The sequence below is a fragment of the Martes martes genome, assembly GCF_963455335.1.
Source record: "Martes martes genome assembly, chromosome: 1".
Classification (NCBI taxonomy): Eukaryota; Metazoa; Chordata; class Mammalia; order Carnivora; family Mustelidae; genus Martes; species Martes martes.
Genome location: NC_137888.1, coordinates 58,260,398 through 58,281,745, shown reverse-complemented (window position 1 = coordinate 58,281,745; position 21,348 = coordinate 58,260,398). Strand labels below are relative to the sequence as shown.

At 38.8% G+C, this 21,348-nt stretch overlaps 1 protein-coding gene across 1 annotated transcript in view; it reads left to right on the top strand.

Moving 5' to 3' along the window:
- SLC9C1 (solute carrier family 9 member C1) overlaps positions 1–21,348 on the top strand; it is a gene marked incomplete at both ends in the record, with an annotated part of 74,360 nt that overhangs the window by 20,100 nt on the left and 32,912 nt on the right. Inside the window, 7 exons of the mRNA XM_080826807.1 lie at positions 2,251–2,350; positions 6,621–6,764; positions 8,154–8,328; positions 11,552–11,633; positions 14,409–14,575; positions 16,333–16,458; positions 18,204–18,301. Of these exons, the coding sequence (XP_080682933.1) occupies positions 2,251–2,350; positions 6,621–6,764; positions 8,154–8,328; positions 11,552–11,633; positions 14,409–14,575; positions 16,333–16,458; positions 18,204–18,301 (892 nt within the window). The remainder of the gene's footprint in view (positions 1–2,250; positions 2,351–6,620; positions 6,765–8,153; positions 8,329–11,551; positions 11,634–14,408; positions 14,576–16,332; positions 16,459–18,203; positions 18,302–21,348) is intronic.

The following is a 21,348-nucleotide window of genomic DNA, read 5'->3' as shown; positions in this document are numbered from 1 at the left end:
GAACCCTCCTACACTGTTGGTGGGAATGCAAGCTGGTGCGGCCACTCTGGAAAACAGTATGGAGGTTCCTCAAAAAGATGAAAATAGAGCTACCCTACTACCCAGCAATCACACTACTACTGGGTGTCTACCCTAAAGATACAAATGTACCGATCCAAAGAGACACGTGCACCCGAATGTTTATAGCAGTAATGTCCACAGTAGCCAAACTATGGAAAGAACCTAGATGTCCATCAACAGATGAACGGATAAAGAAGATGTAGTATACATATACAATGGAATACTATGCAGCCATCAAAAGAAACAAAATCTTTCTATTTGCAACAACGTGGATGGAACTAGAGGGTATTATGCTAAGCAAAATAAGTCAATCGGAGAAAGACAATATATGATCTCTCTGATATGAGGAATTTGAGAGATAGGATGAGGGGTCATGGGGGGAAGGGAGGGAAAAAATGAAACATGATGGGACTGGGGAGGGAGAAAAACCATAAGAGATTCTTAATCTCAGGAAACAAACTAAGAGTTGCTGGGGGGTGGGGGGTTTAGGGATAGGGTGGTTAAGTTATGGACATTGTAAAAGGCTGTGGTGAGTGCTATGAAATGCGTATGTCTGATGATTCACAGACCTGTACTCCTGGGGCAAATAATACATTATATGTTAAATAAATAAATAAATAAATAAAATACAACTTAAAAAAAAAAATAGCTGCCCTTTGGATCTCATTCTCTGTTCTCAACTAACTTATTAACTTATTTCTTCTAAACAAAAATAGTCCTCTCCATTTTAGAGATACTAATGCAAATTTTCTTTAAAATTATAATTATCTTCCTTGACTTACAATGGAGTTATATCTCAATACACCACTGTAAGTTGAAAAGATCATTAAGTCAAAAATGCATTTAGTAGGGGTGCCTGGGTGCTCAGTGGGTTAAGCCTCTGCCTTTGGCTCAGGTCATGATCTCAGGGTCCTGGAATCAAGGCCCACATCGGGCTCTCTGCTCAGTGGGGAGCCTGCTTCTCCCACTCTCCCTGCCTGCCTCTCTGCCTACTTGTGATCTCTCTCTCTCTGTCAAATAAATAAATAATTTTTTAAAAAAATCTTTAAAAAAATGCATTTAGTACATCTCACCTACCAAACATCATAGCTTAGCCCAGTCTACCTTAAACATGCTCAGAATACTTACATTAGCCCGCAGTTGGGCAAATTATGTCACACAAAGCCTATTTTATGAAAGGTTGGATATCTCATGTAATTTATTGAGTGTTGTACTGAAAATGAAAAGCTGAATGGTCATGTGGGTGCAGATTGGCTGTAAGTGTACCAGTTGTTGACCCTCATGATGGCCTGGCTGACTGGAACCTGCAGCTCGCTGCCATTGCCCAGCATCATGAGAGAGGCTCTTACCACAAATTGCTAGCCTGAGAAAAGATCAATACTCAAAATTGGACGTATTGTTTCTACTGGATGCACACTGCTTTTGCACTATTGTAAAGCTGAAAAGTCACAAGTCGAAACTTTGTAAATTGGGGATGGTCTGTACTTGAAGTCTTGGTAGTTGAATTATGGATCCTCTTTTTTTAATTGCTATGCTGTACCATATGCTATACCATATTATTTGAATTTTTACAGTGGTAATATACTACATTCATAAGCAAGGGGTAATATAATTCTAATACCACTACTTTTAAGAATATTTCAATTTTTTATGCTTTTCAGTCCAGCACAGTAAATGTGCCAAAACAATATTAAGTTGGGGAAGTATATCCATATGAGGTTTCTACTGGATTGACTCCCTTAGTCCTACCACAAAATCGAATCATTTCTATCTCCCATTGTCTCCTAAGAAGAAAGCATATGAAGTGGGCTCGTTCATAAAGAACTCACTGGCTCACTTCCATTTCATTCCTCCAGAGCCCCTCTGAAAAATTAGACCTGTAGAGGGTGCTCAAGCCAGAGTGGGGCACATGAGAAATTTCGTGAGCTTCATATTGTTGGCAGTGATCTGAAGCCAAAGCAGTGCAAGGATGTTCAGTATAGACTTGACAACACAGTTGGGTGGGAATCTGAGAAGGAAGAGGACGAGGTGGCGGTAACAATCTGTAATATAATCCAGTTGAAACCAAGTAGGGTAGCCTCTCTATAAAGTTATTATACTATCGAGATATCCGATATTTTCATCTTGGGCAAAATTTGTGCCACTGTTGATGTTAAATTAATACTTTATATTTATTTCTTTTAAAAATAGGTGAACTAGTTGGAATGTCTGGGATATTTACCCTGGCCATTATGGGACTTTTTTTGAATTCTACAAGTTTTAAACCAGGAGTTGAAGCACTTCTTCTCGAGTGAGTAGATGGTATATTTTCAATTGGTTTCATGCATTAGAAGCTATAATATTGTAATAGCAACTATATCTACATCTACATTGGTCAAAGTAAGATATGGACTCCAAAACTACCTGACTAAAAACCTTTACTAAAAATTCTATTTGTCTGTGTCTTCTAATCCCCTAATTTGAGGCAAAATTTGTAACCTTACCTTGAGTTCATGTTAGCTCTGTTTTCCTACCAATTCTCTCAAGTGTCTGACCATCTATTCAGTAATTTCTAGTATAATTTACTAGACAGAGCCAGGATTAAGGTAAGGTATGTGAGGCACTCATTCCAGCATAAAATTTAAGAAGGTGCCAAAAAGCTCAGTAATGAAGATAAATAATATTTTAGTGCAATATTTTTTTGGGAGTTGGAATTAATGCAAAAAATCCATGTTTGTGAAAATACAAAGCTTTTAAATAAAGATGGAAGCAATATTACTAATTAGTTCCTTTTGCCTCAGGCTTCAATATGGCTCAGCATGGTATTACTACTAGAATAGAAACCCAATATTTTAAGGACAGTGAAGAGATGACATGCAAAGCAAATTAAAAGATTAAGCTAGAGCATCTGAAAAGGATTGGCCATGTTCTAAAAAAAATATGGCCAAATGTGCAAATATATAAACTGTGCCCTGCTTAAGGGCATCCAGTTTAGGGGTGATTGGAATTTGCGCCAGTGTAGAAGAAGGGTGCTGCTTTTTGTGATGCTCCAACACATAGGCTGAGAACTTGACCTAAATCATACAATGGCACCATATGTTAACTGAGACTCTGAACATAATCAGTGATTTTAGAGTTTTGGAGAACAATATAGAAAATAGAATAAGTTTGAAAGTATAGAACCTTATAGAATTTTGAAGCACCTGCTAACACTTCATGTCAATTACAATGAAAGCCAATTGTACCAGCAGCTAGGCAGAATTACTTGCCACAATTAATTGCTGGAGGAAGAATTAAAAATGTTATGTGTTTCAACTCTGCCTTTGGGAAGTGATTCCAAAGACTCCTTTCACCTTTCTGCTCTAACTGAAACTTGGGTCTCCCTGAAGACATTACTTCCCTTGCATTCCTTAAAAGTCGTGTTTTTCTCACTCACATCCCTGGTACTACTGAGCCTAGAGTTGTGGTAGGTGATCTCTCTGTATCTCAAAGTCATTTCTAGACCATTCTTTATCATTCTTCCCTAGAAAAACCCAGTTTTGAAGCTCCTGCCATCAGTTTACACCATCTGCCACCCTCTTGGTCAAGTTCCATTTGGAGCCCCGAATCACACTCTCCATTTCATGGAGATGTTGGCCCCGCTCTCACTGTGGTTGTCTGCAGCACCATTTCTCTCTCACTATTCTTAGTGATGTCAGTCAGTATCCACACAGTCGGTCCTTCTACTCCACCTTTCAGATCCTGGACTTCCTCTCCTCCTATGGGCATGTTTCCCACCTTGCTTAAGCCACCCACTAAATGACCACTTCATAATCTCATAATCTCACTTCATAATCTCAATTTCAAGAATCTTATTGTCTTAAAACATGACATGGGTCAGCTCCTACTCTCCAAGATGGTAGAAATCTAGGATAACAAAGGTAAATCCGCCTGAAGCTTACTGTAAGCTTACAGTAAGCTTCAGGCGGATTTACCTTTGTTATCCTAGATTTCTACCGACAGGTCCTTGCTACTCTCTCAGAGAAGAAGTCCATCATCTCCGTGTTTTAGGCTTACAGCCTCTGGGACCCCGATTCGAACAATTCTGCAATCACGCTGAGACGACACAGAGTCAATCCCCTGATCTTTCACTGATCCTCACTGGCCTCACTTCCTCCTTACCCAGATCATTTCTTGTGTTTAAAACTGTCTGATAACTTCTACTCTGGCTACAGGTCAAAGCTGTTTTAATGGCAAACAAACAGAGACCTATGTCCCCCTCATTTCCACCACTCTCACCCTCACTGAACTCGCCCTAGCCATGCTGATCACTGTGCTCTTCCTCAGACGTGCCCAACGCGCTATTTGTGCTTCTTCTGTCCTTGAGTTTTCGTTCCTGAAATGCGCTTCCCCTGTGTGCTGGCAGAGTGGACGCCCTACTTCTTCCGTGCTTCCATTTATACATCACCTTCCTAGAAAGAAATTCCCGAAATAGAAACTACTTCCTTGCCAGGCTGCAGGATCTTCTATTCCTGACAAGTTGACACCCCAACAACATTCCGTCCATAAGGTCATGTCATTTCTCTAGGCTAGTGGCTGTCCAATATCGGGCAATAAAAATAATACAGTTGTCTGGATCTGTTGAACCAAAATCACAAATGCATTGGACATCTGGCTTTTTTTTAAATTTTTTCTAAAATTCTTCCTGATTACACTTAGATACAGACAGGGTTGTGACCCTTTGCTACATAAAAGATACATAAAAATACTACATATGTAAAAATACATAACAGTATTAGGATACTCATATCATCAAATAAAAGAGAAGGACTTTTTTTTTTTTTAAGTCAGAAACACTTTTTCAATGTGCCTGAATTGTTACAAACACACACGTGCACACACCCATGCACAAGGTCATGCATAGGTCCATGAGATGGGTTGGAGCTTGGCTGTTCAGTTCAAACCTACTTTGAATTTGATAGACTGGTTCCTTAAAGAATCTGGTTTCCTCCTCATCAAGTTTCTCCCATTAGTTTCTACCACATATGAAAGGGTCTTGACAGCTCCTCTATATTTGTTGCTTAGTTGATTTGATTGCGTTTTATGCTCACTTAATGAGACTGTTACATTCGGTATTCAGCAGCATTTTTCCACAATGTTAGGAAAATTTTTTAATTATGCACTTGTTAAATGAAAAGAAAAGTATGATAGTAGTTCATATTCACCACTCACTTGACTGAATTATCCTACTCAATTAATGTTCACAAAGGATTTCATTAATTGTATGGGTAGGTGGTTATAATGCTTTGAGGGATTTTATTTTATTTTATTTCATTTCATTTTATTTTCTTGGTGCCTATGCACATGGTGAACAATTGGATTTTCTTTTGATATTGAAGTCAAAAGAAGGATTAAAAAAACACAAAAATTACACAATCATCATAAAATATATCTTAGTGTGTTTCCCTCTGAGTTAACATCGGATGCAGCATTTAAATCCAAAAAGCATGGCCATGTATATGTATATGTAAGAAAGGGATGATAATTCATAGCTTACAGTAATTAGCCTAAGTATGGTCACAGAAACACTATTTTGAAGGATTTGACTTAATATTTCCTAGGCTAGAATGTTTTACATGCAGTGTTTGTCTGATAAAGCCTAGGTATTTGTGCCTCTTATATACTGCTTGGAACTGAAAATTTGTATTACTGCAACAGAGAGTTATTTTTAGTATTGGATCTGGTATTTGGCAAGTCCATTTTTCTGGAGAAGGGACAATCATTCTTTTTAAGGGTTTCAGGGACTGCCTGGTAGCATATGGTCAAACCAAGCCACCGTCATCTCATGAAAGTGGTATTTGTGTGCCCTTTTAATCTTTTCAATTTATTTTGTTATTAATATAATAGGGTGACATTCAACACAGGAAATATATAGGAAGATAATAAAAAGTAAATTTTGAAAATAGCCTCCTATGGTCCCAACACTGAAACATGACAAATACTGGTAACTGAGTGTCCTTTACCAAATTGCTTTGCCTGTAGCAGATGAGAACATGCACTTCAGAGTGATGTAGAGTTTTCCTGGGCTCTTAGGCACTTTAAAATGTACATATGCTCACAAATTCCAAAAGGAGAAATCTACAGAGGGCATTCATTTGAATAAAGGATTAATTCACATCTTCAAAGCACTCACTAGATTTTAGCGTAAGCCTTAATTCTATCACTATATAAAGCAGATTAGCAGTTCAGTATTCCTTTTAAAGATAATTTTAGCTCTTCCTAATGATACAAGGAGTTCACAACCGGGATTTTCAAGCCACATGAACCACGATGCCTGAATGAACCAAAACATGTTTTCAGAATCAATCCCAAAAGAAAGACACTAATTTACATGTAGTTGCTTTAGAATTATGTGTTTACTTGCCTTACTGATCCTTTCTCCCAGTTAAATTTTAAGCCCTTTGAGTATAGGTAAATGCCTTATTCATCTTTATTTTCTTGATTGGGCCTAGCACAATGTTTCACATGAATAAGCCTTGTGATAAATGTGTTAGATTACTTAACTGTAATTAACTACATTCAACTTTTTTCTGAAAATGCAGATTCTGGAATTGTCTATCATTTGTTGCTTTACTTATGGTGTTTACCTTCATTGGACTTCTAATTCCTGCACATACGTATTTATACATATCATTTTCTGACATATATTATTCATTAAATATCTATTTCACACTTATTGTTTTAAGGTAAGAATGTCATTTGAATTTTTCTATTTATAGGACACTGAGTAAGCCCAAAGATATTTTTTCAAATAAAAATGTGTCATTCCTTAGAATGAAAATGAAGAATTCCCTCTTAAACTTGCCAAAGAATCATTAGCAAATTACTGTTTTAGTGGGGTTTTTTCATTCAACTTCTAATTGCATGTCAAAGTAATCCAAGAACTCTATACGTTTTTTTAAAATTAGAAGGAAAAAAAATCTTTCATAATTTTACTACCCAGGGGAAACTGCTGTTAACATTTGGTATGTTTTGTCCAGCGTTATTTTTTCCTATGAGGTTTCATAAAGTTCAACATCAATCATAAATAAAAATTTTATGTTGCTTTTGTTTGCCTAATATTGTACAACAAATAGTTTCCTTCTGATTAATTTATAGTTACAAACAGATTCTTTTTTTTTTTTTTTTTTAAAGATTTTATTTATTTATTTGACAGACAGAGATCACAAATAGGCAGAGAGGCAGGCAGAGAGAGAGGAGGAAGCAGGCTCCCTGTTGAGCAGAGAGCCCGATGCGGGACTCGATCCCAGGACCCTGGGATCATGACCTGAGCCGAAAGCAGAGGCTTTAACCCACTGAGCCACCCAGGTTCCCACAAACAGATTCTTTAAAATCATTAGGAAGTCCTCTTTATAAATGTCCTTTCTGCTTAAATAATTTTTGTAGCCCCTTTTCAGTGGTAAAAGGCAGGAAAGAGTCTGCCCATGTTAGTGAAAAGGATGTGATATAGAGGAGGAAAAACCACCATGACTACACTCTCCAGGTTCTATCCCTTGTGTTGCTAGCATTCTGCCTCCATCTAGAAAAACTAATTAGGAGTCAACATCAGTTGGCTAGTGCCAATTAAATGGAAATTACTACCAAATTATCAGATACAATTAGTGTGAAATGTAGGAGATATGTGATTAAAAGGAAAACTAGAAACAAATCTGCCAGTATTGGATAGATTCAGCAAGGTTAAAAATCTACAAAGAACAAAGAAAGGGAAGACATTTCCCCCCTTCAGTTCTTATTCATTAGACTTTTTTTTTTTATTTTTGGGGGGGCAGGGGGAGTATCCAGGATAGAATAGATCCACAAAACATCTCTAACTTTTTCTTTTCTACCCCAAGAAATGTGGAATTACCCTACTACAAACTTAGAAAGAAGCAAAAAAGAATAATGCCATCCTCTTGTCATCTCTCTCAATGAAATGCCCTTCTGCCTTTTTTTGGTGCCATGGTGTGTGAGAAGATGGTTCCTTTGTCTGAGAGTCAGCCATTCCACAGGGAATAGATTGGAATAGAGTAGAATGAAATGGGGGAAAAAAATGTCTATGGCAAGAATAACTTTTCAAAATCTCTTTTGTGTTTTAGACTTCTGGTCTTTCTAATAATGAGCCCTGTTTTGTCTCGCCTTGGTCATGGGTTCAGCTGGCGCTGGGCATTCATAATGGTCTGGAGTGAAATGAAAGGAACGCCTAATATAAATATGGCTCTTCTGCTTGCCTACTCTGACCTTTCTCTTGGCTCTGAGAGGGAAAAATCGCAAGTAAAGATAAATGAATTTTTTTATTTGAGCATTTTACGAATACTGTCGCTGTGTACTAAAATACATTTTTGCAGAGAGGTAGCTCAATCCCACTTGGATGGCGGGGGTGGTTTAGCTGTGCTGGCAAGATTGGGGAGAGGAAAAACAACCGGCAACTTTCCTCTTCCTGGGGAACATTCTGGCTTAGGGATTCCCTAAACCCTTTCCTTAACATTGCAATCATGTTTTTCATTACAAGAGCAATAAAAGCCATAAAATAAGATAAGAGAGGTAAACACACCTGTCCCTACTCTTACCTTTCTAACACCTGATTGAATGATTTGGGTTTATCTTTTCTGGCCTCTTTTTTTTTTTTCTTTAAGATTTTATGTATTTATTTTAAAGAGAGAGAAAGAGCATGAGTGAGAGAGCACAAGCAAGGCGAGCACAAGCAGGAGTGGCAGAGGGAAAGTGAGAAGCAAACTCCCCACTGAGCAAGGAGCCTGATGCGGGGCTCCATTCCAGGCACCCCTTTTCATTACACTTTTAAAATAAGTTTATTATGGGGACACCTGGGTGGCTCAGATGGTTAAGCATCTGCCTTCGGCTCAGGACATGATCCCAGGGTCCTGGAGTGGAGCCCCGCGTCAGTGTCAGGCTCCTTGCTCAGCCGGGAGCCTGCTTCTCCCTCTGCCTCTGCTTCTGCTCTCAGTGCTTGTGTGTGCTCGCTTTCTCTGTCTCTTCCTCTGCCAAATAAATAAATACAATCTTAAAAAAAAAAAGTTAAAGGAGTTAAAACTTATAAATAATTTTAAAAATAGTACCTGATAAGGGTGCCTGGTTGGCTTGATCAGTTAAGCCTCCAAATCTCGGTTTTGGCTCAGGTCATGATCATTAGATGGAACCCTGCCTTGCACTCCAGATTCTCTCTTTCCCTCTCCCTCCGTCCTTCCCCCCGTCAAATAAATAAATGAATAAATATTTTTAAAAATAGTACCTGATACAGAATATGTACTCAATAAGTGTTTTTATTTTTACTTACTGCTAATAGCCACTCGAGAAAAATAGAAACCTGCTTATGATTGACTTCATTGCTTTCTGTAACTTTGTGAGGCCACATTTAGTAATGCTAGGAACCAGAATATTTTAATGGTCTAGTGAAGTTACCTCTTCATTAATTACTAACCCCAAATTCTGCCTAACAGAACATAAAAGGAATGATTCTCCCTCTACCTCGTTTCCAGGTAAGAACATTACAAAGACCTCTATAAGAAATTTCCTGTGAAGATATCAAGATGCATCTAACACTTCCGTTGCGGGTTTTTTTTTTAAACACATAAATTCCCAACGTAAAGGGAAAAGCAGCAAGGGAATTAATGCGTGTCTAATTAGATAATATCCCAAACATTAAAACATTAAACATTCAAACACTGCTTTTGAAAACGAGATCATCTGGGGCGCCTGGGTGTCTCAGTTGTTAAGCATCCGCCTTCCTCTCTGGTCATGATCCCAGAGTCCTGAGATCCAGCTGAATATCGGGCTCCCTGCTCTACGGGAAGCCTGCTTCTCTCTCTCTTACTCCCCCTGCTTGTATTCCCTCTCTCTCTGTATCTCTCTCTCTATCAAATAAATAAAATCTTTTTTAAAAACCCACAAAATTATCTAATATTACATGATCTCCCCCTTCTTTTTAACTATCTCCACATGCCTGAATAATCAAGGTTAATTCAGCACCACACATCCTGACCAGTGTAATGGTAGACATTGCACATGGATCTGGATTCTGAAGTTTCTAGTTGGCTGTTATTTGCTGTGTGGCCATCAGTGAGTTAATTAATAACCACCTCAAGGCACATGTCAGTTTCCTCAATCCAAAAGGGACTTAATAACACCGATGTTGTGCTAGCAAATGTTAACAAGTAACTCTCTTAGGGGTCAGAGGGAGCTCTAAATAATAGTATTTGCCACTTTCCATTGAGTCATCACTCTAACAGAACAACAATCAACTCCATAACTTCCTGAAAATTTAACATCAGTTCTCACGAACTGGAAAAGTCAGCTCCAGCACACCACTATCTCAAAGGGTTATTTGAGAAACTGATAATGTACATTAAATGCTCAACCCATGGTTTAGCATATTGTAATTGTACAATTATGAGCTGTAATGACATGAGAGTGATGCCATGTAGACCCTGTATGAGATAAAACCCTAGTAAACAAAATCATGTAGTGAGATGCCCTCACTAGTAGCAACTAGTTGAGAAGAAAGTCACACTTTTTTCTTAATTTAATTTAGCTGAACCCTCCAGCTAACTTTTTAATACTCATGAAGCAGCACTCCAGGAAAGGGTTAAAAATAACTTAGTCTTGGGGCGCCTGGGTGGCTCAGTGGGTTAAAGCTGCTGCCTTCGGCTCAGGTCATGATCCCAGCGTCCTGGGATCGAGCCCCGCATAGGGCTCTCTGCTCAGCAGGGAGCCTGCTTCCTCCCTTCTCTCTGCCTACTTGTGATCTGTCTGTCAAATAAATAAATAAAATCTTAAAAAATAATAACTTAGTCTTGAGTCCTGTCCCTATTAGGACTCACAAAGGCCAATGATCTTGTATAAGTAACAGTGCCTAAGTTTGCCTCCTGTGTAATTGGACAATACTGGTATATACTTCATAGAATGGTAGTGAGGATTAAATAAGTTTGATATATTGTGCCCTATGCTTACTACATAGATGTTAGTTCATATTTCTATTGAAATAAACTAACTTAGAGGTCCTCAACTTTGAATGTGTGTTAGAATGCTTCTGGAAGCTTTAGCAAATTACTGATGCCTGTGGAATTCTGGCTCTGGCCATAATGAATAATGGATATCAGACCTTTTTCCTATAGTAAATGGCTATTAAACTGGTTAAATATATGAAGCACCCAATATATGAAGGCCCAAGAAGTACAGCAATGGAATTTAGGGACAAGCTTTCCCCCACCCCCCCACCAGTGTCTCTGTAAGTACATGTTTACTTGTCAAACCATGTGTCCTGCCTGTGTCTTGATTTGGCTCCAAAAACATGAATAAAATACATGCAGGGAGACAGAGAATCCCCAGAGTACTTTCATCATGCCTGACATCAAATTCTTTCCCTACTATGAGTATTTATCGACCTAGTACAATCTAGTTTCATTTACATTGGTAAATATAGAATACGTTACAAGAAATTATCATGAATACTTACTTTTTATTTTTCTTTCTATTCTAGGTATTATTTCATGGAGTGTCAGTATGCTTAGTTACCTTGATTGTCAATAGATTTATTTTGCCAATGGCAGTCAGTAAACTAGGTAAGCCCTAGTAATTACTAATTATTAGGTAACCCTACTAATTACTAAGTAACCCCTTGTAATTACTATCAGTGAAGAGATAAACATTCTAAAAATGCTAAAGAATTGCTATTAATGAGGAAAGAAACCACATAAATGGAAATCAGGTGTCTAATTGAAGAAGAAATTGGTTCTCTATATAAAAGCATATGAACAGGCGGTCCTGAGTAGCTCTGTTGGTTAAGCATCTGCCTTTGGCTTAGGTCATGATCCCAGGGTCCTGGGACAGAGTTCTGCATTGGGATCCATGCTCAGTGGGGAGTGAGCTTCTCCCCCTCCTTCCCGCTCGTGCTTTCTCTCACTATCTCTGTCTCTCTCAAATAAACAAATAAAAAAAATTTTTTTAAAGCATATAAACAGATTAGGCCAATAAGCTAGTAAATTTTAAAAGATTACTTATTGGCATTAGTCTAGTTTAAATAAAATAATACAATAAGTTTATTCAATTATTCAACAAACTTTTATTGAAAGATTCCTATATGCCAGGCACTATTCTAACTGATAATGATGCATTATGAAGACAGACAGGATTTCTGTGTCAATGGAGCTTACAGTGGAGAAAAGAGAAACAGACAGCAAGTCAAATGAGGCAGGACCAGAGAGTCATGTGCACAACAACGTAAACAAATTACACATACATAAGATAGAAAATACAATCAATACTAGGTTCCCGAGGAAGCTAGAAACTGAGTATATTCAAGGAAAAAGGGTTTGACCCTTTGAGAACAAGCAGACAGTGGAGAATGTCCATGGGAGAGGCAGGAAGGAGTTAAGTAATGAAGGGCCTCGGATTTTAAGAGTTTATTCTAAGGGCAAGAGGAATTCCTTGGCCAGTTTTAAGCAAGTATAATTATATGGTTAACTCTAGTTCTGTGGATAAATGACTGAAGAGCAGAGAAGCAAAAATAGCAGTTGTAGGAGACAATTGCATTATGCAGTTATGCCTGTTTTCATCTTCTATTTTTTTAATTATTTATTTTTTTTATTTTATTAACATATAATGTATTGTTTGCTTCAGGGGTACAGGTCTGTGAATCACTAGTCCTGCACAATTCACAGTGCTCATCATAGCATATTCCCTCCCCAATATCCATAACGCAGCCACCCCATTTCTCTTACCCGCCTCCCCTCCAGCAACCCTCATCGTCTATTTTTTAACAAGGGAAGAGTGGAGATCTAGAAAGGTAAAAGTTCCTGCCCAAGGTCATGCAACAAGATAATAGCAACTGAGGAACTAGAAACAAGTAGCCTTGATGCTTTCAATCCATTATACTCCCAACTGCTCTATCGCTCTTTCCATTACACAGAGCTTTCGCCTTAATGCCATTTGTAATCAATCTGAGACTCTATCTTTACTGATGGCGACGCATTACCCAATCTGCCTGCTTGCCTTGTATTTGCAACAAAACCTTTTTTCTTTTTAAAGTTCTCCGAGCCTTAACACAGTAAATTGGGAAAACAAGATTAAAGAGGGGAAGTTTTGGCAAAGAGTATCAAATGTTCTACTTAATAGCTAAATAAACTTAAAATTCTTACTGAGGAGCACCTATTTATTTGCACTGAGAGCAGTGAACATTTGCTCACTGAACATTATTGCTTTCCAAGGAAGCTTCTGTGGCTCATTAAAAGGACTTTGTATCTGATAGGAAGAGTCCTTCAAAACTTAATGAGGTCTGAAGACAAATATATATCATATACACTTATCATATACGTATACACAATATTACATTTAGGTAGTATATATGTATATATCTATATTATATGTATATGTGCATGTATATATGTACATATCTATGTTGATGCCTCCTACATATGTATCTCCTGCATGTTTGCATATCTACCTATATTCTGTGTATTTGTAAATATGTACATATATATGGGATACATATGTCAGGGATGTATATGTAGGTAGTGTAGATATACATATACACAGATACATATCTCCTACATGTATATCTCCTACATATATATCCCCTATGTATGTACGTGTCATCTATTCTGTGTACATATATATATGATATTATTATAGGAAATTGGTTTGCATGGTCATGGAAGCTGAGAAGTCCCAAGATCTGTAGTCCAAGGGTCTGAGAACCAGGAAAGCCAATAGTTTAAGTTCCTGTCCAAACGCAAAGGCAGGAGAGGACTGCTGTCCCAAATCAAACACAGACAGTGAGGCAGAGTGAGTTTTCTTTTGTTCTATTCAGGACTCCAGTGGTTTAGATGAGGCTTGCCGGCAGTGAGGAGGACAATCTGCTTTACCCATTCTACAATTTAAATGCTATTCTATCCAGAAACACCTTCACAGACACACCTAGAATAATATTACCAAATATCTGAGTATCCTTATCCCAGTCAAGATGACACATAAAAATAATCATTACACCTCTGTTCTTCTGTCTTCTCATCTAACAAACTGGGAAAAGGGACTTTTAAAAGATAGGTAAGGGAATCAAAGACTTCATACATTCAATGTACTATGAAGTGTCTTCTTAGCATATAGTAAGCTCTCAATAAATATTAACTATTACTGTTATTATTATGTACCTCAGCTTTTTTGAGGAGTGTGAAAGTCAAAAAACTTGAAATTGTTAATGTTTCCATCATTAAACAATTTATGTTGAGTTTAACTTAAATAAAAAATAGTTGGTGGCAGTAGGATCAAAGGAAACTATATAATCCATATCAAAATGGTGGTATCCTTATTATTGATAAAACATACTCTTCATACCAAAGGTCTTCGTGATGTCACATCAACAAAATATAAATCACTTTATTGTACATTTCAACACTTTCAAGAGCTAACCAAATCTGCAGCCTCTGCACTCAAATTTGACAAAGATCTTGCTAATGCAGATTGGAATATGGTTGAAAAAGCAATTATACTTCAAAACCCATATGCGGTAAGCAAGTCATACCTTTTGTTTACTCCTTCAAAGTAGATATCATTACCTTAAGTCTTAATGTTATTGTTACCTGTAATTGACAGAGAAGTTGTATTGGTAACCCACTGTCATAATAGTAAAAAGGGAATCTTAGTGTTGTAAATTCAAAAGAAGTAACAGTGCTTTGGAGCTCCCTAGGAAAGATGCCATAGAGGAGAGTGAGCCAGAGAAAATGGCTAGTTTTTTATTAAATGGACAGTGGACAGGTGCCCTTGTTAGGCATTTATTTAACATTTGTTTACACTACTATATATGCCAATTACTTGCTAGCCCTCATGATTAATATTATCTTTTGATATCAAATAGAATTCAAAGCCAATATCATAAGTTTTAAGTGTGGGTGAGATGTCACCTCCTGCTTCCGAGATAGGCTTTAGAATCTCTGTGGTCGGACTTCTTAATCATTGAAGGGTATGTAACTCCTCAGTCAGTCATGGTCGCCATAAGGAGAAATAATAAAAGTTGTTCTGGAATCTTCTCGGTGCTACTGCTGCTTTGCTATCTCCTATGTTACATCCAGTTTTCAATGCAATGTTTCAATGCATTCTGTATGATGCAGTTGTTGCAGTGTTTTTGCTGAGTCTTACAATATGAGGAGCCAATTTCTAGGAGTAATAAGACATAAGATAATTGGTTTCTATAAAGTAGGATTCCGCAAAACCCATTTCATATCCACTAACCAATGCTGGAAGCGCCCCCTAGGGACCAAGCCCTCTGCCTACAGGAAGACTGCCAGGATTTCTGGACGCTACAAGTACCAAGTCAAATCCGATTATTTTCTATAGTAGCTCCCAATTTCTGGTTGCGGACTTTTGCTAATCTGATTGCATGAGACTCTTCTAAAAGCTTATTAAAATATGGCTTTATTTCCCAGCCCCACTCAGGAGACTCTAATAATCCAGATGGTCTGAGGTGGGTCGCAGGAATATGTGTTTTTATTCCATTTACCCAGCTAATTCTAGTGCAAAGTCAAGGCTGAGGCCCCCACTCTGATACTTGGTCTGTTTCAGAAGGCAGATGATCAAACATGGGGGATATTATGGTGTTATGGATAGAGCACTGGCCTTGGACTCAGAAAATCTGGGTTCATAACCTGGCTTTCTCACTTAAATAATAGCTTTGTGATTTTGAGAAAATCTTCTATTTTCTCTGAACTTGAGCTTTTCTCTGCTGTAAAATGAAGTTATCCATAATCCCCATCTCCCAATGCTAAGTTCATTTTCTACTTTATCTTAAGTGATTAGGTTAAGGCAGTGATTGTCAAACTTTAGCAGCAGCAAGAACCATGGAATGCTTTGTAAAAACACAGATTGCTGCCCTTCACCCCAGACCTTCTGATGTACCAGGTCTGCATTGAAGTCTGGGAATGTGCATTTCTAACAATTTCCACATGACGCTGAGGCTGCTCAGAGTCCACACTTTCAGAACCATCGGTTTAAAATGGGATCATATATATGGCAGCTTTTATAAAATGTCTATAATGCCATGTAAACATAAAAACAGGATATAACTCCTTTCCTCCAAAAGTAGCAATTATTTTACCTTCTAGATAACTGTGAAATGATGAGGAAACTCATCTGAACTCTTTTTCTATATTTAACAGATTTTCTATAATTTTTCGAACCAAATTTTTAGATGAATTGTTTGAGAATTATGCTAAACAATATCTTAATATTCATGTATGGGGGGGTTGTTTTTATTTCTGTTTCACCTAGTTGAACCAAGGAGAACAAACAGAACATCAAAAGGTGACGTGTCTAAACTGTAACAAGGAGGTAGATGAGACCCTTAACATTGAAGCAATGGAGCTGGCCAACAGGCGTCTCTTGTCGGCACAAATAGTTCGTACTTGATCATACACTTTTAAAATGATATTTGGGCCTAAAATTATCCTGAAAACTTTGTGCTTCGCTAAAGACATCTGTGTTTTGTTTTGTTTTGTTTTGTTTTGTTTTTTAAGCCATCTTGATTATGCTTAACTTAACTGCATAGCTTAAGAGATTGTTACAAAGGCAAAGGAAAGTTTGGCGCTATCTTAGGAATCCATTTGACTGCCGAAAGAAGGAAAAGGGAAATAGATCCACCCAAATTAGCCTAAATAAAAAGTGATTTATTAGAGGATTTGGGAACTTCACAGACCCCCAAGGCAGGAATTACAAGGGAACTGAATCTTCAGGTGTGTTACGCAACCATTTCCACACCACCACCCATCTCTGGCTCTACGCCAGTTTTTCATGAACGATACCAATTCTGCTAATAGCTACAGGTAGAGAGTAGTTTTCAGATCAAATCTTGGATAAAGGTTAGAGAAATTCTGTGGCACAGCAGCATCCCAGACTGCTAATAAATTTCTAATATTTCTAAATTTCTAATAAATGACCTTTGTTACCTCATTCTTCTTTTTTTAAAGATTTTATTAATTTATTTGATAGAGAGAGAGATCACAAGTAGACAGAGAGGCAGGCAGAGAGAGAGGGCAAAGCAGGCTCCCTGCTAAGCAGAGAGCCCGATGTAGGGCTCGATCCCAGGACCCTAAGATCATGACCCGAGCCGAAGGCAGAGGCTTTAACCCACTGAGCCACCCAGGCGCCCCGCTTGTTGCCTTATTCTTAAACTTAGTTTTATTCTGGGGCACCCGGGTGGCTCAGTCAGTTAAGCCTGTGCCTTCAGCTAAAGTCATGATCCCAGAGTCCTGGGATTGAGTTCTACATCAGGCTCCCTGCTCAGCGGGGAGTCTGCTTCTCTCTGCCTCTGTCCCTCCCCACTGCTTATTCATTCTCTCTCTCTCTGTCTCTCTAATAAATAAATAAGATCTTTTAAAAATATTAGTTTTATCCTATTCTGGTATCCCTCAAGAACAAAACTGCATTTTAATATCCATAAATGATTATGTAGATGTGTTCTATGGAAGCAAAAGTCTTTACTTATACCATACATCAGGAAGCTGGTCTGTGCAATGATTTTGGACAGTGTTCAGCACACTGAGGCTGGGCCAGTGTCAGACAGGGAGCTTCTCCAGCATCAGAGTTAGTGCCGGAAGCAAAGTAGGTCTCAGTATATGGACCAAGTGAACAAATGACTGCTTTCTGTACCATAGCAGCAGTCCATTTAATGCTTATAATAGACTAGAGAAAACAGAGTTGTGTTGTCAAAATATTTAGAAAAATGAAATCAAAGTTATAAACCAGAGTTCTCCACAATAGCAAGTCTCAGAGTCTTTAATTTTCTAATGTGCATCATAAACTGTTAAGATGGGGATACACTCGCAGCAGGAAGTTCCCAAAGTTATTTGGCCACAGAACGCCACTTATTTTTGAAAGCCTAATTAACATCTAGGGGGAACCTAGTTTCCTGCAGAACCAGTTTGGTTTTACCTAAAGCTCCGACGGGCCTTCTGCACTGATGGCAAGGTCTGGACTGCCTAGATACGTTCTTTTTATAGAGATAGTAGATTATTTAGGGATTTTTTACTTCTTTCTCACAGACTACCTTTCCATAAAGGAAACACTAAGTTATTGTTATTGTTATTGTTACTGTCATTGTCATTGTCATCCATGCTCTATCATAATCTTCACCTTACTTTTAGGCGAGCTACCAGAGACAATACAGGAATGAGACTCTGTCCCAGAGTGCAGTCCAGGTGCTGGTCGGCGCCGCGGGAAGTTTTGGAGAGAAGAAGGGAGAGTGAGTACCCTGGCAAGAGAAAGCTTCCATCCTAAGCCCCTGCATTTAGGAAACGGTGCCAGTGAGTTTGCTTGCTCTTTCTGGTAACCTAGGATCATCTGTTAACACGTGTGCAAGCCACAGCTTGCTCTGCACCCCCAAATCAGGCCAAATCACTTCCTTCCGGTTTCCCAGCTTGCTCTCCTTATTCAGACTCCTGCACATTTGAATGTGTTACTGTTGCCAGCTGAGACGCTCTTCCCTTCCTCCTTTTGCCCCCAAAGCTGAGCTGTGGTAGAACACTCTTCCTTTTAGACTGCTTGAATGCCTCACTAAGTTCAAAGACTCTGTTAATTCCTCCAAACACATCAGTGCATATTCTCTCTTAATACCCAGCATAGTTTTGTAAGAGCGTCTTTTGCTGTAAGCCTCTGTACTACACAGCAAGTTCCTTGAAATCCACTTATTAGCCTCAGATCCCCTTGGAAGGATGAAGGATATATGATGGGGCTAAGAGGAGAGTTAAACTGCCCTGCAGTTAACAACGATGTTCCCCCAAAGCCCGGATGTAATATAACTTCTTGTTCTAAACCACAATCCTTGGTCCCCTGGGTGGCTCAGTTGGTTAAGCATCTGCCTTCAGCTCAGGTCATGGTTCCTGGGTCCTGGGATGGAGCCTGCATCAGGGTCCCCGCTCAGCAGGGACTCGGCTTCTCCCTCTGCCTGCTGCTCACCCTGCTTGCGCTGTCTCTGTCTCTCTGTCTCTCTGTCTTTCTCTCGTGTGCACGCACACTCTGGCAAATAAATAAAATCTTTAAAAAAATAAAAATAAAATAACAATGCCTGGGTGGCTCAGTCGGTTAAGCCACTGCCTTCGGCTCTGGTTGTGATCCCAGGGTCCTGGGTTCGAGTCGTACATCAGGTAACTTGCTCGGCAGGGAGCCTGCTTCTCTCTCTGCCTCTGCCTGCCTCTCTGCCTGCTTGTGTGCTCTCTCTCTCTGAGAAACAAATAAATAAATAAAATCTTCAAAAAGAAAAATAAAAAATAAAATACAATAAAATAAACCACACTTCTAGCATTGAAGACACCAAAATTCCCTGCTCGAATGGTCCCAAAGCTCACTCGTCAGGTCTTCTTGGGCCTTTCCTTTGGGCCATCATCTTGCGGGCAGAAGGGGGCCTACGCTGAAAGCTATGAGCAGCGTCAGCCCCATGTCCACTCCCCAGTGCTGGCTTGTGGCGCAGAGAGCGATAAAGCCCTGTGTGGGAAGAGAAGCAGCCAGACGCTGGAGCACAGTCTCATTAAAGTTGGAGTACAGATTTCAAAGAGTGAAAGAGATTGCATTTCAAGCCCAGCCATACAAATCCTTATGACATACTTGTCAAGGAAGTAAGATAAAATACATATGGCTTAAGATTTCGTTTTCTTGATGAATGAGGTGTAAAGACAAGGGCCTCCGTTTGCCCCCCGACTCTAGGCCATTCAGATGCTTACAGGAAGGAGACCGGGACAGACGGCTGGCCAAATGTGAACACTTAGAAACAGTATGACGCACACTTTAAAGAAGACAGACGCACAGTGGACAGCGGGAAGTTTTTAAAATGGATGAATAAATAACATGCTGAAAAGCATTATCACTGCATTGTTCAAGAGAAGTTAATTAAAAAAAAAAAAAAAAAAAAGCAGTATGGAGCAATTCAACCCAGTGCCTTGATTTTTCCTCTTTCACTCCTCCAGAAAGGCAGAAGCAATGTATGCCTAGGAAGACCCAGAACAAGGAGAAGGGAGTTAAAGGTTGAAAGGATCCTAGTGGACAACAAAGGCACATTTCAGAATATATTATTTTTTAGTGATTCATAAATGAGATAAATATTATATACTAATATGTGCAAAGGTATATGGCAGGCACTGTGGGAATTATCAACATCAGTGGAATGGTGGTCCAATCTCCAGAGAAGTAACTCTTAATTACACTTAGAGTCAGTACTTGCCGTGGAGTTGACTTTGCCATTTGCTGGTCATTCCTACCAGTAGCCCCATGCGTTGGTGTGTCCTGTGGCAAGAAAACAAGTCTGAGGAGAGAAAGAATTGGGGAATTTAAACAGGGGCACCAGGACCTGTGCTAACTGCCTGTGTAATTGCCTGAGAAAGAATTCTTTGACTAGAGAGCTTATATTTATTAAGTACCATGCCGAGCACAGTTTTAAACACGTTGCATGTATTACCAATCTAAAGTTATAAAAATCCTGTGAGATAAGTGTTAGTATTATCTTCATTTTGCTGATGAGAAAGGTGAGGAGGAAAGAGATGAAACGATTTACCCACGGCCACTTGGCTGATAATTACAGAGATTGCATTCGAAGCTTCAGCTGCCTCACTATCTGATTAAAGAGATCACAACCATCTTCCTAAATCAGGAAAAAGCAAGGAATGTGATGACAAAAGATAGGAATTCAGGAGCCTGAATTGTTCATACCACAGAATTTTAGGATTTACAGGAACTTAAGAAATGACCAGATCTTAGTTGAGACATTAATTCCTTCAAGAAGTTTTCCTGATTCCCCAACACTAAATACCAGCCTCCCACTTGATGGATTCAAGTTTGTGATCTCTACAGCATGTTTATGATCTCCACAGCAACACCCACTACAATTTAATGCAATTGTTATTTGCCTGTTTCGTTCCCCTAGTCTGCTGGGTCCTTAAGGGCAGAGATCTGTTTTTGTTTATGGCTTCTCTCCAGCTTTTAGGAAGAACAATACGTTCAATAAATATTTTTAAAATTAGGAACGAGTCAAGCCCTCTATACATTTGTGATTTTCCATGTGGTTACCATAGCATTCTATTGAGTCACAGAGAGTTGAATGACTTCCTTCTTTTCAGTTACATCTGTATTCCCATAGCAGAGAAATTGTTCAAATTTCAGAGGAAGAACAGTATAGTCAATAGGAAGGACAAGATCCACCTTTGAATTTAAGTCACCAATACCCTTCCATTAAGCCATATTTTAAAGTAAGGCCTCAGGCGCAAGGACAAAGCCCTATCGCCTTCTGATGAAGATAACAAA